General features: G+C 37.2%; 2 protein-coding genes across 3 annotated transcripts; one reads left to right on the plus strand and one right to left on the minus strand.

Moving 5' to 3' along the window:
* Window positions 1-55: 55 nt before the first annotated feature.
* LOC108104172 (galectin-9) lies at window positions 56-1,377 on the plus strand. Of its 2 annotated transcripts, none has more exons than XM_017210077.2 (2): window positions 56-1,190; window positions 1,249-1,377. In XM_017210077.2, exons 1-2 carry the CDS (start codon window positions 56-58, stop codon window positions 1,314-1,316), a joined length of 1,203 nt encoding a protein of 400 aa, XP_017065566.1. In that variant the 3' UTR covers window positions 1,317-1,377. The 2 variants fall into 2 exon arrangements, with proteins under 2 accessions (XP_017065566.1, XP_017065567.1); XM_017210078.1 differs by lacking the exon at window positions 1,249-1,377 and having other exon boundaries at window positions 185-920; window positions 997-1,082.
* Window positions 1,378-7,693: 6,316 nt separating this feature from the next.
* Window positions 7,694-12,505, minus strand: LOC108104197. Its single transcript, XM_017210141.1, has 2 exons — window positions 12,143-12,505; window positions 7,694-9,567 (listed from the first exon to the last, which is right to left on the minus strand). The coding sequence occupies exons 1-2, from the start codon at window positions 12,213-12,215 to the stop codon at window positions 8,567-8,569; spliced, it is 1,074 nt and encodes a 357-aa protein (XP_017065630.1). The 5' UTR covers window positions 12,216-12,505; the 3' UTR covers window positions 7,694-8,566.
* Between the last annotated feature and the right edge of the window lie 6,209 nt (window positions 12,506-18,714).

Consider the following 18,714-nt stretch of genomic DNA (forward strand, 5'->3'; position numbering starts at 1 on the left):
TTTAGTAAAAGGTTTTGTTTTTTTTTTATCCACTTTGATAATGGAATCCAAGTTTATGAGCGTTTATCCTGGAGCTGGTACTGTAGCTCTAAGGAGGCCCATGGATGCAATGTCGGTGTTCTATGAAAATCGTTCAGCGGCCCATCGACGCAAGCACTTTAAAGTAACCCAATGCCCAAGGCCAGGGCTGTGTTTCGTATTCCACGGAATGATTTTAAATGCATGTGAACATTTTGCCATAGACTTTCTTACAAAACAGGGAAGTGAAATATGCGAAGACTGCGATGTGCTGCTGCAAATAGGGTCAAGACTTCCTCAAAACTATATTACGCGTAATACACGGCTTAAAGGAATGTGGGGTCCCGAGGAAAATTCATCATTTCTATCCTTTCAACTTAGCCGAGGAAAGTCTTTTTGGATGCAGATATTACTTACTGAGGAGTGTTTCTTTATTTCAGTAAATGGCTATCACTTTGCGGAATACATTCATCGTATGCCATATCGATGGTTGGAAGCTGTGGATGTCCTTGGTGATGTCTCTGATATTGTAATCGATACATACCATGTGTCCGAGTATCCCATACGTCTACCTCATTCAATGCCTCGACTCATTCCACATTTAAAAGAAGAGTTACGGGATGGAGAGAACCTAGAAACCGAATGGAAAGTCTTATCTTCTCTGGCGAGGATGTCATCTAAAAAGTATCTTTACCAGCCCAGCCTCCCCCTTCCGTTCTATGGGAAGCTGTTGGAAGATAGCAGCCTCATTGAAGGAAGAGCACTTCGCATTGAAGGCCGCGTTCGTTTGATGCCCCAAAGATTCAGCATAGCATTCCAGAAAGGGCAGGAAATTTGGCCGCAACCTACAGTGTCGTTCTATTTTAGCCCATGTTTCTTGAGAAGTAGACATGACAAAATCGGTAAGGCTATAATTACACGTCGTGCATATTTAAATGGTGAATGGGTTAACTGCACAGTTTCTCGCCTAAATACTAGTCTTAGACCAGGCGGCGCATTTGTTATAGTAATTGTATGCCGAGATAGCTATTACGAACTTTTTGTTAACAACAAGTCCTTGTTTCACTTCAAATATCAAATGAAGCCAGATTGTGTTGACATCGTTAATATCCGTGGAGACATAAATCTTATGGAAGTAGTCCTCGAAGGCAGCCATATTAAAAAGCCACGTGGTAATTATATACATTTCGCCAAATGGAGTTGTTGTCTTATAATTAAAACTTTTTTAAGTCCGTACCGCCATGGAACGTGCTATAAATGCGTGGAAGCGGTCTCAAATCCAGCAACTCAAAATATGACTGTAATAGTGACATCCTCTCTGTGAAGATCAATGTTTAAACCTGTTATTCGAATATAAAACCTGTCAAAAGTCATGTTTCACAAATTTATTTTAAAAAAATTGTCAGCGCTATCGACTCGTAAGGAAGCGGGTTTTTATGCCCGGGACGAAAAACCTTCACAGTTGATTTTTGATTTAAGCTTGAGCAAACACAGAATTCGAGGGTGAAGTCGGTGATGAGCCTTGCGGATTTTTGATTATTTATTTATTTTTAAATAATTAAGTTAATCATAAATAACCTATTACTGTTAGAGTAATGAAGGAAATCCTTTGATAAAAATTCTAGCTACGCCCTTGATACGGATGTCCAGCATTTTCTGCATTAAAATAGCTGTGCGCCCTGGAGCTATGGCCTAGGGCACTGCGCAGCCCTCCAGCTCATAAATGTCAATGTGCTGTCGACATCAAGTGATCGTCTGCCCATAAGCATCACGGATAGTAAGAGGAGGCTCCTTTTATTGCAGACAGTCCGACAGTCTTAGGTGCTCCAAGGGCTTCGGAAATTGATTATTAAAAATGATAATCGATTAAGGACACAGTATCCAGAGTCGTCATTGGGAACTTGACGTTTATGTCTACATGTGTTTCCCAAGACAGTTGACATTGTTTTGTCATGCCAGCAAAAAGTATCAAAATAAACCAAGTCCAAAACTCAAAGCCTGCAAATACTTCTCAAGGCTTGTCAAAGGAAAGAGCAAAGCGACTACGACTAAAAAAATATTGTTATAGTTAACCTTTATACGTGGTCGGCATGCTTCGGACCATTTTGCTAATGAAATGGATTTCTTATATCTGATGCGGGTAGAATGAAAGGGTATATTTATATACACTGACAAAGAATAGCGCAAAAATGGCTAGGTCGGCTCAGATAGTGATTATATCAAGGATATTCATATTTTACTAGATCCTTGATTATTTTAGTGATTTAAGTTTCGTTGATATAACTAACCAGGTACTCCATTGTCTATTGTATTTTTAATATATATAATGTTCGTTGTGCACTGGAACGTCTTCCATTTCTTTACGCTTAAGAATTCACAGTATGACCAAAATATATATTAAGCTTGGGCAGGCGGGCAGTGCTGAGAAGAAAAGGAAATGGTAACAAATGTATTCGCACCAATTTAAAACATAATGTTGTCCTTGTCGGCCTGGGACGATTAGCCAGCAAAGCACAATATGAGTAAGACTTATCAATATTCCAAATGTGTCCTCGTGTCACAAAGAACACTGTCCAATCAATGACTCTGCACTGCGGTAGCACAGGGTACATTCTAAATTAAACCTCAATTGTGGTTTTATCTTGTGTTCCTCCAACTTCCCCTTAGTGTTCCTGTGCCTTCGAGCTCGCTACAGCAGCTGCCAATTGTTTGAAATGGTCAACGGAATGCAACCCGTTTCGTATTCGACGTAAGCATCAAGCGAAACTGAATGCTCTTGGCTTTGCAGCAAACTGTCCAAAAACGAAGTTATCGAAAAATTGGTGCGTGGACACTGCGTGCACTGCCGTCGACACCGATTGAAAAAATGTCGTGAAACCATGAGTTTTTTCCCATATGTGTGTTGTATGTGCTTATCCTGTGAATTTGCACTTACTGATCGGACGGCAGTGTCAATCGAGCTCGCACTGTCAAAATCAATTACATACCAAAGGAAAAGAAAGAAATAGTCTTTTATGCAGACCTCGGATTAGCAAGGACACCTCAAGATTGAAACCACATGCTGTCATTGACGGAATTTATTTCATATAGGAATTGCAAATATAAAATAGTTTTACGTTTGAAGTTTCATTTGTATGTGTCTATTTCTAAAATAAAAGATAAATCCAAGTTATGTAAAGCGTTTGAAGTATATTTTTGAAATTTAGCCTCACTAAGTTCACTCTTTCTCAATGCTGTCAGCGATAAATCCAAAAAACAAAAGATGAAGGTTATTTTTTACGTACAGACATATGTGTATACCGCTCGCTCCTGCTTTAAAAATGTTGTATTTATACTGGCATGTTTGAATGCCTGCTCTTCCAACTAAGGGACGAAGAATCGGACTGAACCACAAGCTCTCGATTTCTCAGAATATCGCCCGAGATCAATCTTACACTCTTTGATTGCATATTTTTATATGGTAGTTGGATACATCGTTCGATCTCATCCTTTTTCGGTGTTGCCGTTGCCATGCCATCCACTACCAGCCGGCGGCATCGGCGTCTTGTTTTTTTTTTGCTACTTTTTGCTTTATAAAGAACGTCTGAGTTTTCGGAGCTCATCAATTGAGAAAAACCGAAGCCACTTAATTATCTACGTAGCCAATAACTACTTTAACCAGCTGAGATTTAAAACTATTATGACAATTTTCCATTAGATATACCATAGATTAATCAATTTAGACCGAAGACAAAGATAATGTGATTTACAAGTCATTTTATATACGCATATATATACATTCCATTAAACTACATTAGCTAGAACCCTAACATAACTACCATTAAAATAGTTTTTTAATCTTGTGATTACAAAATAAAGAAAACGTTTAGTCTTAGGATCTGTTTATACTTGTTCTTGGATTATAAATATATGTCTATTCAGAATAGTAATAATTTTATTATTCTTAAAAGCTTTTAAAAGTGTATATCTTATCAATATGCCTCCTATATACACTTACATATTTCTTGTGTGTTTGGGTGTCTGTGCATATTCTCGTTTTAATGCGGCAAGTTTGGCAGGGAGAAGTGTATTAAGAGATGGTCCAGCAGGGCATACATATATATCTTACGCAGGCACAAGGACATAGTGGCGCCAATACATTGCGCATGAACACGCTGAGTCTTAAATTATTGGGTCAATACCCAATCGGCATCATATTGATGTGAAGATTAAAGAAATAATACTGCTTTCATAATACCCATAGCAGCAGCCGTTGACACGCTGTCAGTAATAATTTAATGTCACAAAAATCAAAGACATCCATAGATATATCTTTTTATAATTTTACACACAAGAAGCTAAATATTTTCTTTCGCTGTTTTCACAATATTATTCAGTAGCTCCTTGTTTCCAGTTTTGTTGTAATCAAACTATTGTGAAAATAATGTTGATGTTGCCACTTGTCGCTGGGAATCAGTGGCAAGTTTATTTAATATAAACAAATAATTCTGAAGATTGGCGCCAAGTGACATTGCCAGATTGACTTGACGCCGGGTTGACTTTGGCTTGCGCATCTGCGCACTCCACCTAGCCCATCTCGTCTAGCTGTCAATTTAAATTCTTGTCTACCGCGTCAATTACGCGCTTAAAATAACAAGAAACGATCGCAGACAGGCGGCTGTCCTTAGGTTATAGCCAGTTACGTGATAATTAGCAACTGTAGTCAACGGTGCGCTGTGGGGACCATGCTGTCATTGCTTAGTCAACAGCAATGGGGTCATATTTCAATATGGATATCCGTGGATATCTTTGAGTTGCAGATAAGCAATACTAAATGCATCATCGATTGACTTAATCTAATGCATATAATATGTCCTTATAAATGTCCTTATAAATGTAAGATTCGAGTTCTCGTACCGTCTGCCCGAGTTATAATAAATATCATTGAATAATTGCAAGTCGTTCTCTTGGCGTGCAATAAAAGGTGTCTGTCGCGCCGAGTCACCTAATGGCTTGCCTCTCTTTTTTTCCTTTTTTTTGTGATTTTGCTGTGGCACTAGCCCGCCAGTCGGGTATACCCGTTACTCTTAGACAAAGACTAATAATAGTTGAAATAAATGTATGAGGTTCAAATTCATGGTCAGAATCACTAGCCTTGTCGCTAGATTATGCAAAGCGCAAGTTTATTCCTATATCCTATAGCCAGTCATAGCCTAAAGTCAGTGGCAGGATTTAAGAAATGAAAATTAATAATAAGGTTGATAAATATTCCAAATGTGTATATGGTAATTTAAAAATGGTCAAACGGTGCACTGCCATTATGCATTACTTTATACTAAACAGTATCATCTGCCGGCAAATATATTTTTAAATTTGCAGAGGAACGGGTACATTATTGTCGAAGCACTCGACTCACCGTTTCTTGTTTTATTTTAAAATTGTCACTTGTGCCGTGTAACCTAGGCGCCAACCAATCGGGCGCTCGTGTGCACTCACATTTTTTCCTCAACCTCACACTTTATGCACAGTAAAAGCATTTTGCATTTCAATCAAAAGGTCTGTGTAGAAATTTATTGGAAATCAATATTGAAAAAACATTTTTTAATATATGTATGTTGCACTTTAAAGTGTGTATTCTGTATTCAGAATGATTTTTTTCCGTTTAAAACTTTTTGAACAACAACATTTTAAAATAATATGATATACAAAATATATAACAAAACTTACAATATTATTAACTAATCACAAATGCAACCTATAATATAACACAATCAGAAGTTGCTAAAAAAAAATTTATTCGCCAAATGGGAAGAGCCGAAAACGGGCCCTTATCCGTACAAATTTAAAAGCCAGGTCATTTAGCATGTAAACAAAAAGGCTTCTTCTATTTTTAGCCTTACCTTTATAACAAATAGTACATTTTTGGTTAATTATCTAAGTAGTCCAAGCAGCATTGGTCGTGCTAATTTTTACGCATATTTAATGAAAAGATCACGCTTGTTCGCTCAGCATGTGATGCCAAGACGATACGTAGATGCTTGGCTCACCCTCGCAACAACTCGTTGGGGGGCACACGCGCAACTGGCAACTGCCCCGAAATAGACGTTGCCCACACCTGTGACAGGTGCGACAATATTTGACGCCGACTATAACTCAAAGCTGCGACTACAATCGGATGTGTTATTTTTAGACGATATTAAAACCAATATTTGAGAATTTTCTTAGTTTGTTTCGACTAAAACAACATCTCATCAAGCCATGTGATGGTTCGGCTTAGTAACATTTTTTTATATTCATTGTTTACACAAATGCTAATTTTTACTTTAGTATCAGCAGTAATATGAAGCTAAACACAAGCTCTTCTGTCAGGTGGCACGGATTAGGTCTGTGCTCCTGCCAAATGTGCCAAAAAATACGTCAGCTTAATTTTTTACAAAGTGCTCAGATAACTTGTAATAAAATTTACCCCAGAGTACAAATAGTAGCGTTTCCGCCCCGAGAACTGGTCTATAAAAGTAATAGATAATTTTTAGAACAATTTTTTCCTAATGATAAATTCATTGAGAAATGTAAGAAGAGGAATTGCATATCTTTAGAAATACATCGTGTCTGCAATAGACTCCAGCATTTACGTCAGCTAATGCTAATGTATTTGTTGTAACTTTAATTAATTCAAAAGCAATGCAGAATAAATGGTGCATATCGTATTTCTAGTCGGGTCGAGTGTAAGAAACTGAAAAACTTATTATCCTTCTGGACAACTTAGTGCTTCGGCGATGACTTTTATTCATTGACATCGATAATTCTAATTAATTATTCTGGGCATCCCTGTATGCGAATTCATAGATGCGTTATCAGCTCCTTCTTATGTAAATGTATTCTGAATGATGCTTACGATGATTGAAAGATTGACACAAAAACTATTTAGCCGTGCTAATATGTTCCTATGTTATATTAAATTGTTAACTAGCAGGCTGATTTATTTCAACGCTGTGTTAATAGAAACTATTTTTTGAAATAATTAACCGTTTCATGTCAATATGAATATGGACATTCTGGTACAATTGAATAGGTATACAAAAACAAGTGCAAGCTCAGCCATCTGGTTTTTGTTGAATAACGCCTATGCTTAGATCATTATATACTGATCTGAAATTGCTGTTATTAACCTGTTTTGATAGTATTCTAAGCTGATGTAATTTGTGCTAGATATTGCACTGGGTCAACTAAATGCAGGTACTTTGACAGAATTTGCATAGTTTACGGTGCTGTGTCTTGGAATACGTCATTGGTGCACATGCACTGTTAACTATCTGTGATATCGGTAAACTTTGTTCCTGTGCCTGCTAGATAAGTTTACAAATATATTTCTGAACCTGATAAGAAAACTTTGGTGTGCCAAAACGCGTTTATGATAACGTGGATGCGTTCAGGTGTACTTGAATCGATCGCCTGTCGTTTTGTGCGCACCTGTTGAGTTTATAATACCACAAAATAGCTTGTTGCAAACGATAAGATTATTTAACGTACAGACATAAAGTACCCCTTAACGCCGTCACCTCAATTTGCTTTTTGTGCTTGCTTGCAATATTCAGTGCGCACGCACTGAGGTGACTAATTGGTTCGTTCCAAGCACCGTCGTTTTCGAAACCACCTTACCAGATATAAAAGTATATTTTCTTGACTTTCAGATTTTTATATATTCTTTTTCTATGGCACTTACGCGTATGCTTAAACATATATCCATTTATATAAAACAATGAGATTACAATTTGAGAATAAAAGACTTAGTCATTGACACAAGCAGAAATATTTAAGGCTTTTAATTTAGTTTTTTAAGTAGACTGAACCCTCTTAACCATAGCATGCAGATAATAAGATAATTTGATTTGGTTACAACTAGCCTTTGTATAAAATACATAATCTGTTAACAACATTAAATTATCATAAACTGAGAAAATAAGTATTTTATTTCAGAGGGTTCTTAATTTAAAGTTATACCTAAAAATATAAATGTGTTATTTGTCAATCCTCAATTATCAAACCAGTTTACAAAAACTAAATCATTTTGGCAAAGTTTGCTTACATAGGTGTATGATTAATGAAAAAAGAATCTTGTTTAAAACAAAAATCTTTAAAAAACGTTTTTTGGTATATATAAAAATGTTATATTATTGCCATTTAAGGTTTAAGATAACAATATTGTCTTTTTTAATTTGTTAGTGTTAACTCTTTGTACTTCTTAACACGTTTCAGTAAAAAGCGATTTTAAAATAGGATCACATCGCTGGTGTTTGATTGTAAAAATATTATATAGTTTGTTTCATGCCTTATTGACTTCCCCACTTATGAAGACTTAACTGTATTTGTATAACTAAACAAAGCCTTGAAAACTTTTAAAGCTATTTGACCACTTGTGATCTCAACTATGCTTAAGGCTCAGTGTGTTTGGGTAGGAATGCTGAATGCAGGATAAGTCTAAGCTCAAGCATACTTGAGTATTATAGCAGTAGCAGTAATCAGTCGCATTAAGTCTTAAACGTGCCATTATCGAGCTTATCAGGCTAGATCACTCGTCTTTCTTCCGCTTCACCTTTCCTTCAGTTTGAATCGTTTGTGTTACGGCTTCCAAGCACTCGCCAATGGACGGCTTCGATTGATCAGCGCTGTAGTCCTCTCCAGCCATCCTGCTCAACGTCAGTATATAGGAACAGGCCACCCGCAGCACTGAGAGTTTGGAGAGCTTTTGGTTGCTCGCATAAGCTGGAACGGATTGGCGTAGCGTTTCGTAGGCGGCGGATATGGTGTGAACACGAGTCCGCTCACGTGCATTTGCCTCGATGCGGCGCTCCCTTGTCATATTTTTGTAATTGCGTTGATGCTGGTGAGGTCTCGACATATCCTTGGATAGGTCCTCATCACTGAGGCTGGTGTCCAGCAATATAGGTGAATTCGACACTTTTGGCGTCTTTTTCTGCAACACCTTTTTATGAGCTTGGTTTTTTCTATTCAGCATGGTTGAATAATCCTCCGTTTTTGGCACTGCGTTTTCAACGCACTTCTTCTTCTTGGTCACTAATTCGAGTGGCTCTAGCTGTTCAGGATGGGCAGGAAAGGGTCGGTGAAGAGTAGTAACTCCTGGATGGCGAATAAATACGTGAGCAGGGTTCGGCATTATTTCCTGTTCCAAGGTCAACGTAGAAGGCAAACAATTATTAGGCGGTGGAGAGTCTATGGCCGGAGGTGTAAGAACTACCGCTGAATCGGCTGAAGAGGTGTATCGTATGCGTTTTTTAAGCGGACCTGTCGCGTTCATGCATGCATTGGCGGAAGGACCGGACATGAAGCTAGATGTGGGAGTCGTTAACCCAACGACCTTTGATGGTTCCGTACTTTTGCGTTTGTTTCGGATCAGGGCTATTGGTTTGGAGTCCAACGAGTCGTCTGTTCCTTTTGGTCCGATGTCGGGAGTGCCACTGCGTGCGTGCTCGACGACCAGGTCGTCTCCGCCTTCGCTTTCTGAACTTGCGGAACAAAAACCAGCATCACGGTCGTTGGAATTGGGTGAATCTAAAAATAACAACAAATTAAAGAGTTAGTTGTCTTCTAGTAGTGACGTATTAAGCGGAACCGGTTACTAATGTTTGGCATTTTGTATTAACAAATTTAAAAAACCCCCGAATTCGTGGAACAGACTCGCCGAATAAGGTTTCGATGTGCCTTTGTGCGACACCCCTTTGGCTTTTCAAATTTTAATAGCTGCCAAATCGTAGATTATTTTGTATTACAAGCTGCTGGAATCCTAATTGGATTTACGTAGTGCATACGTAAATACTTTTTTTTTTTAGTTATTTCCATACATATAATTATCTTACCACTCATTGTCCCGTTACCCTATGATATCTTTTAATCCTTTTAAAATTATAAGGAATATGTGATCGAAAACAATAATGTAAACCAAAATTATTCATTAATCGAAACGAAAAACGAAACTTGTTTCCAGCCCCGCCAGCTTATTACTGACCTCCAGAGGTATTACAGTGTTTAAACGCAGCTTACTTGTTAAAAGTAATTTATTTCACGTCTGGCGAATAAAGTCAGTTCAAGTTCAGACGCAGGCGGCAGCATCAGGAGCCAACAACCCGATTAGCCATTTATAAAATCACCAAAATAAATGAGCGAGTATGAGCACATGCATGCCTGCCTTATTTTTGAGATTAGGATTACATATGAATTAGTAGAACCTGCCAGGATGTATGCGAGTATTTCCCTATTTTGATCAATACGCAGTACAAACTGTAGCTCCATCACCTAATTACTGTAGCAGATGTGAATTCACTCAACGTAATTGACTGTTTTTCCGATATGCAATTTAGAAATAACGTCTAGAGTTTAACAAAAACATCTGTCCATTCATGCATATGGGTTTACGTTTGTCGACAACCATCAATAATTATTTATTTTGAAATTGACATATCATTACCACACTTCCCCCCACAAAAAGTGATAAAGCCTATTTGCACCTTCATACATAAATGTTCTCCGTTTGTCAAGCAGGTACGGACATTCAAATAATACAGTATACGGAAGGTATGTTTTTGCATGTTTACTCAACTATTTATAAGCACAATTTTCTGCTATCTTTTCTAATTTTAGACAGATAAACAATATAACGGAATTCAAAGCAACTGACTGACATTGCGTCCACGAAATCAGGCTGTACAAATAACAGCAGTGTTATATCTCCAGCTCCATCCCGTGTCTCGGTTTTTATATTCAGCACTATAATTTATATTTAGACAAATGTTTACTCTTCAGTTGTCGCCGTCAGTGGTAGCGTCTAAACCGAAACACCTGTGCAATACATTTACCTTGTCCGCGGCTTAGAAATTTTCATAATTTATAATTTCCCTTAAAACTTTTCTCCAATTTCAAGTGACTGACATGGGTTATATGTAGGTCAGATTAAAGTGAGTTCCCAAAAGTAATGCACTACAATTTTCCCGGTATTTTTCTGTATTAATTCTGAGTTATAGATCTGCGGCATTTGTTTGCCTTTTATGGCCATAAAAACATCGTTTTATTTGTATGCATCTGATTCCTCTTCAGGTCCTAATTGTAATCAAAAAACTTCTGCTTTGAAATTGGCAACGGTTTTCCCGTTATTTGCATTTCTTTCCAAGAATGAATGCCCTCCTGTGAAAATCAGCTAAAACCTACTTAAAAACGGCAGACATTAACTGTCAGAGGAATCAGAAAATCCCATATTCACGCGAAAAGTCAACCAAAGGTTATCATTATAGGCGGCTCTTGGATGGCGGTCGGTCCATTGGGAAGCATTCCCTGTGTGGGAAGCCTCTTATCAAAACTTGTACATATACTCGTACATACAAAGATGTAAGTATGTTAAAGCGACTGGTGTATATTGTAGTAAAATGACGCATCACTTTTATGAATGAATCGCAACAACGCAACCAGATGATGCAGTATTGAGGCACATATGGACAAGGACCCTTATACTTGGCTAATGGTCACTACTAAAAATATTCCTATAAGGGCTGCTTTGTATGTAATTTATTTAAATACGGGCAAAAGATTTCCTTCCGATCTGTTGACACATTAGAAAAGAAGGAAACGAGAAAGTAATCGATTTTGAAAAAATAAATAGTTCAAGCAATGCCAGCATTCTATTAGAGTCAGCTTGCGGTGGTAAAAGATGGCGAAGCCTGCCAGTTGGCCAGCTTGACAAATAGACAAATCGCCAATATGTCTGGCGACATCGTCGTTCCAAATTCGCCATAGCGCGCAAAGTGCCTGGCTGACATATATGTATATGTATGCGCTACAATCCCAAAGTTGAAATACAGTGGCGACAAATGGTTGGCGTTGTTTACGTATCTGTCTGTATCTAAATTTCCACCCTCAAAGTACTGCTGCTTTTATGATAACGCAGAATCGTCTGGTTTGGTGGGGGCGAAAGGTCCTTCGGGTGGTAAGGAGTATACATTTATGTTAGGGAAATTGGTTTCTTACTATGCCCCGAACTTTAAACAGTTTAAGAACTCGTCCTTTTTTAGCGCTTTGATTAAGGAAAATGACATTCAGCATTTTAAGCTATTTTTTTTTTTGGAATTTAAGAACTTACCTTTCATAATAATTGCCGCTAATTCCGATGCACTTAGTTGCATATAAAGTTTTTCTGAGTGGGTATTTGCCATAGTCGAAGTGCCGAAAATCCAACCTTTAGAAGGGATCCCGTATTCCAAAACTGGTTTTTAACAATGCTTTGCAGTCAGTTTTATTGATTTTATTGGCAAAGACTGATTTGATATCAACAGTAACTAATTAATCTCACTTTTTAACCCGGTGGGTTACATACACTTTCTTTTAGTTTGAAATACGGTTAACACGTATTTGAGGCACAATATTTATCTTCTCAAAACTCTATTCGATTTTTAAATTTTTCGAATTTTTGTTAACTTATCTAACCGTAGCACGACCGTTCACATCAAAAGTATCTCACGGATTGAAGTATCTGGCTGATCGAAAAGGCCTGTGTCGGCGGTCGGCTTCATGCTAAAAGCAGCACGCGGTCGAACTGTGTTTGATTAGCAGTGTTGACATTTCAGCTTGTTGCTGAAATTAATGTTTCATTAAAAATAGTTCCTAATATTTATGTTTTTATCATGAAATTACACTATAAATACCTTTGCAAATAAACAAGTATTTTAGGGAGTTCATAGGGCATCTCTAATTACTATCCCACAAGGAGAAGGCTAACAATTTGAAACAAATTTATAAAAAGAAAATCCATATTGTTTTATTTCTTTAATTTTTGTATATCTTTTTACAGAAAACATGGAAAAAAATTAGATTCAAATTTTAACACATTTTTTTATTTAGCAAATATTGTTAGCATCGGCTATAGCTACATTTTCCGAAACGGGAATTGACAGCACTCTTGAACGACCAACAGTTGTTTGAAAATGTTCGCTGTCGAGCATGTTTGATTGTCACATAAATAGTTTGCTTATGAATGAATATATTCGCCTATAATGCACTTCCTGCCGGCGTAGTATGGTTTCATATAAATATTCGTAAGACATTTAAGTAAAAGTTTTTGACCATGTGCCATCATAGTTCTAATTACATAAGATATTGTTAATAGTTCATTGTCCGGCTCAACTTGTTTGACGGTGAATAAACCCAGATTTGGTATACGTTGCACGGATGGAACATTTTAAATGTTATAGGATTCTCTAAGATTCACTATACTCTAGAGTCTAGAAATATAACAAGGTTTCTTCTTCTATTGTAATGACTTATTTATTTTACGACCAGCTGCAGACCAGATAGGAATCATATATATTTAAAAAAACCTTAAACCTTAAAAGATCGAAAAAAGGATCTATTAATTTAAATATTTTCTTTATTATAAAAAAACTATTAAAATCAATTTATTGGCACTTAAAAATTAGCGCCTTGTTGTTTTACCTGGTTACTAAATAAATTATTTATATAAACATTATTTCGATCAAAATTAAAAAGTCGAACCTTTTAGTTAGTCCTTTTCGCTTGTTTTTGTACATGTATGTATGCCTGAATGAATACCTATGTGTTTTAGGTATAAAAATATCAATTCTAGGAAAAAGTTTATATTTTGCAAATCATTCTTTCGTGCGCCGAACAACAAAAAACTTGCCGCTTAAATACAAGAGGCAGTACCACTAATATTGTTAGGGTTCTTTTCTTATATTCGTCTTATATTCTCAGCAGATGTACGCCGGGCACGAGTTTGTGGCAGTCGCGCGAAATACTTTTTGAATGATGACTTTCGTTTTTAAGAGTCCCACTCCACTTTATAAGAATGCGATTGGTTTGCAGGCTAACCTGTTTTCTTGATTCGAACGACAGGCTTCGGCTTCACAATCCCCAATATAGCAACCTGAAAAGTCTTTGCTACCGTCGCTGGGTCGCGATCAAGCCTTTGTCAAGCTGGAAGTTCAAGGATAAGAAGCTGGGCTTCCAAAAATGGTTCGTGTACGTTTCGTCGAAACTTGATATGTCCCTTTAACAACAATTCATTTTTTTCTTAAGCCCCATATAGAATTACTTTAACAAGTATTTGCGCTGATTATATAAAATTAGCTAAAGTTGCAGTTATTGATTTGGCTTCTGTGCGAAGCTCTCTACACTAGGTAACGAAATTAATTTGGCTTCCGCACTATTATATATTGATGGTAAGTGCAGGTACGAAAATACCAAAAGAGAAGTAAGAACATATTGACTTCTGCATATGTATTTAAACATATATAAGAAATGCACTTTATACAATTGTCATATTCAAGTGAATATGTTTTGTATGCAGGTATTACAGTCTTTCAAATTTCACATGGCGCTACAAGCGCAGGATAGGAAAGGTTTCACTAATTGCTTTCAGTCTACTTAGGCTAATTTCTGTCTCTTGCCAATAGTTTTACCAGACTCATGGGCGATTGATGAATTTCGGGAATTACCTACCGAAGTCAGGTAGCAATGGCTTCTAAGAATTCTCACACTTAATTCCTAATTTCTGCTGAATCTAAGATACAAGGCAAGCATGATTTTTCCAATCCTACCAAATGAAAATTAATTTACTCTACTTGTGTAAATTATAAAGAATGATCAGAAAAACGACAATCGTTGGTTGAACTATAATACTACAAAATGTGGTGGTAAAGTTACTTTTATTATTTACCGCAGGACCATCATCCAACACCTGTCCTCACCCACTTCAGTACAGATTGTTTCCATGCGAACATAACGTTGCCGTAACGTGCACATGTTTATGCATGTGACGTCACGTTTATTCTAGTTACGTCAACATTAAGGTACTCATTGTAACCAGAAGCGGACCTAAAGTAAAGTTTTAGGGGGAGAACTTTTCGATTCGTTGAGGCAACTTCAAGAATTGTCTCTCGATTTTAATTAAATTGATTGAAATTAATTTGAAAAGATACTTTATCTAAATCCACCCCCTGGACCCACGACTGAGTGCAACCAGCTATGACACTTGACACGTGATGATTTGCGTACTTACCCCACCGACATTTCGATTCCGATTAAAAGCGCTGCCTTAACATTTGGAAAATGATTTTTCAAAACCTACTTCTTAAACAAAAAGTATTTGCAGGAAGAAATTGTAATACAAATGTGGAAAAAACTGGAAGGGCCTACACAGTGGGAGAAGCACAAACTGGTTGTCAATGCTAACACATGTTTTCAGTGGCGTATCGGAAGGGCAAAAACTATTCAAAAATGGATTTGCTAAAGATAATGTTTAATTTAAGGCTTTTAAGAATTTTAATAAATAAAACTTTTTTACGAAATTTGTTTGCCTACACCCAGCTCTTGTTTTTTTGCCCTGTGACCTCTGGTGGTGTCAGCCAGAATTGTCATTTTCCATAGCAACGGCATTGCCTTGCTTCTGGCACATATGCTGACCAGAAGGATAGAAAAAAACACAAGAAATCTGTTAAATTTTGCACCCTGTTGTGTTCTGAATGGCGACAACATGTCTTTGCATTTTGGCTGTAAGAGCAATAGCATGGGAATTCATTGGGAAATTTCAAGGAGATTGAGACATCTGCTTTAAGGGCAATCACAAGAGTTTTCCATCCTTTAGATTTATGTCTTCGAATATAGAATTTATGTGAACACATTTGTAGCGGTTTATTGGCTTTACTTCACTTCACGAACTTCACATACATAACCGTATTACGCAAATTAAAAGAATGCTAACTCGTATTTCTGTGTATTTATATGAAAACGTGACAGCCGCAAGCCAAACTGTGCAGCACCCATCAATAAGATGCGTGCGAGAAATCATACCTATGGTACACAATTAGATACTAAAAAATACGTTATTAATGTCAAAACATTATAAATCAAGTCTGCTATCCAGAAACATCGCAGACAACCCCTACATCGAAATTTGTAAAGGATTTTGCACGCAAGAAAATAAGAAGGCTAACAAAATTATTTAATGGGTCCAGACATCCCCACCAAAGCCATTCCCACGCTTCTTTGTACGGGAATCACCCGCAAGCGCATCAGCAAAAATGTAAGGAAAGCATTGGCCTTCTCATTGACCGTATCTGCACCGTTTGCCATCGTTCGCCCTCAAGTCACAAGTATACGAACACTTCTGTGCATAAGAAATTGCACAGAAGCAATGCAATACATCAGGGGTAGTTAATACGAAAGTCGAGATCGCTTTGAGCATCAGTTGCAATTGGGACGGAGCCTAAATTCGAGGTATAAGAAATGAGTTACTTAATTGAATGTCTTAGCATGTGGGCATGTCTGTATGTCATGCACCTCAAAAGTGTCTATTTATACCCATTTAAATGTACGCTCTGAGTTTGTTGATAGAACTATGCACCACTCTGAGTTTGAGGTCTATGTCACTCACGCTGAATTCCGCATAGATCCACGCTAACATTGGAGAATTTTATTCACACATACATATATTTAAACTTGTAATTAAAGTGCAGTATTTTAATTTGTTAAGAAATCGTTAAGGCTAACGAAAATAGTGTAATAGCACAGGCAAAAAAACATTTTGACATTTTAGGGTTTTGGCGTACCTATCTTGACCATTTGTAAGTGGGCATCGTCAAACATCCTTGTCATAAAACAGCATTGTTCACTTGCCTTTTGTTATATAGTCATTTTCAGTTTTGCAGTCGACACACAAAGAGCCAGACAGAAGACGATTTGGTTAATTTTTGGCTGGCGCCAGATGCACAGCTGGTTGCCGTGGCCTCGGCTATGCGATTGCAGTGTCGTAAACGCAGTGCAAATAAGTATAGCACGCAACGGCACGGCACAGGTCCAGTGCCAACGCCGTGTCTGGTTTCTGACCGACCAGATGCTCACAGTCGTTCGCGCCTGACGTTGACATGCATGAGCGTAGCTGGAAAAATTTTCAGAGAAGAGGCAATCCTGCAATTAAAAGCTCCCTATAACTACGCCTATGCCGGCACATGGTTAGCTGCTCTGTGGCACTACGATGGTCACGGGCTATATTGGCCACTCATTTGCCAATGTTGGCGCATTCACCACTTCTACTTGTCGCCAGCAGAGCAACTGGTTTGTTTTGTTGATTTACCTACCGAAGGCATCTGTTGCGCTTTTTATGCGATCTGTTGCATCTGTAACTCTGTTAATATTCTAAAAAGCTATTCTATGGACACGTATTATAAATAAATAACATGTGTCGGGCTTAAAAAATCTCACCTTCCAATAATTCTAATTTGTATGCTTTATTTCCAGCATGAACACATAGCTAACGAATATTTATGCACCTTTAATTTTACACATCTACCTCAATTTTTGTTTCAGTTTATTAACCCGGCCGTGTTCTTTTAAGGACACCTTGTCAAGGAAAGGTGCAGCCCAACTGCTATTATTGCTTTCGTTGTGCTGGAGGGCACCGACTGTTGATCGGTGTTGTCCTGCCTAAATTAATAGCAGCAAAATGCGGTTTGGCTTCTCAGGTGCTTTTGGAAAGTTCCCTTTTTGTAGCTGAGTAAAAGCTGCAGGTAAAATGACCCTGAAGGTTGGATGTAAGTTTCTACGAAACTAAAAAGACAAATTATTGACAGGGAGGCTGCTGATACATTGCATATCATTTTGTCACTTACGAGCATACTCGTATATAATTTATAGAATTTAAGTACGCATTTTTAGCTTACTGAACGCTTCACACTGTCTGGATGTGCAAAATAAGCAAAAACGCTACACCTCGAAAGGTGCTAGACAGTTAATTAATATGGTTTTATTCGTATATGTATACTAAAAATAGTACAAAGAGTTGAATAAAAATAGTTACTTATAATTAAATTAACACATTTTTGAAGAGTTTACACGGCAATACAAGTTTATATTTAACTCGGCCTTAAACGCGCTGAAATGTTGAACGAATCCTATCATGTTTCTAATCTGGATTGAGTTTGTGATCGAACGTTGATATTAATGTTAAAAAGATTGGTGATTATAAAAAGTATTTCGAATTATATAACAGCACTAGTAACATTTTGAGTTAATGAAGATTCTGTTATACATATATGGTTCCATAAATTTCTCTTATAATAGAACTTTAAGCGTTACATATGTATCTAACAAGATAAGCACATGAAGACAATTGGCGCCAGCCATGAAAAATATGTAGACAATTAGAATAGTGTTTTGGCGTTGATCTACGGACCGATTCATTTAGTTGTTCGGATACGAACATACCTATAAAATATATACATGAGTGCCGATCTCAGCGCAAGACTCAATGCAACATGTTGTCAGAATGTCACTAATTGGACTTTGTACCCGGCGGCAAATTCTTTTTGGCAACGTTCGGATGGTGATGGTGGCATCTGTCGTTCAAGTGTCTTTAGTTTCTGGCACAAAAGTTCAAAACTAAAAGAGCGGAGGCGTCCCAGACTGAGACGCCTGTCGACCTAACATTGTGATACAGCTATACAGCTGCAAATGATTGTATCCTTATGATACTCCAAAAATAAACTTAAAAATATGTTAAATAAACGCATAAAATGTATTTATTTATTTATCTAAGGCTAACAATTATTTAAAACTAAGAGCTAATATTGAAACGCATAAAATTACTCTCTTAATGTTAGCTAAAATATATCTTGATTTCAATTTTTCAATTTTCAAGCC

The sequence above is a fragment of the Drosophila eugracilis genome, unplaced genomic scaffold, assembly GCF_018153835.1.
Source record: "Drosophila eugracilis isolate 14026-0451.02 unplaced genomic scaffold, ASM1815383v1 contig_386, whole genome shotgun sequence".
Taxonomy (NCBI): domain Eukaryota; kingdom Metazoa; phylum Arthropoda; class Insecta; order Diptera; family Drosophilidae; genus Drosophila; species Drosophila eugracilis.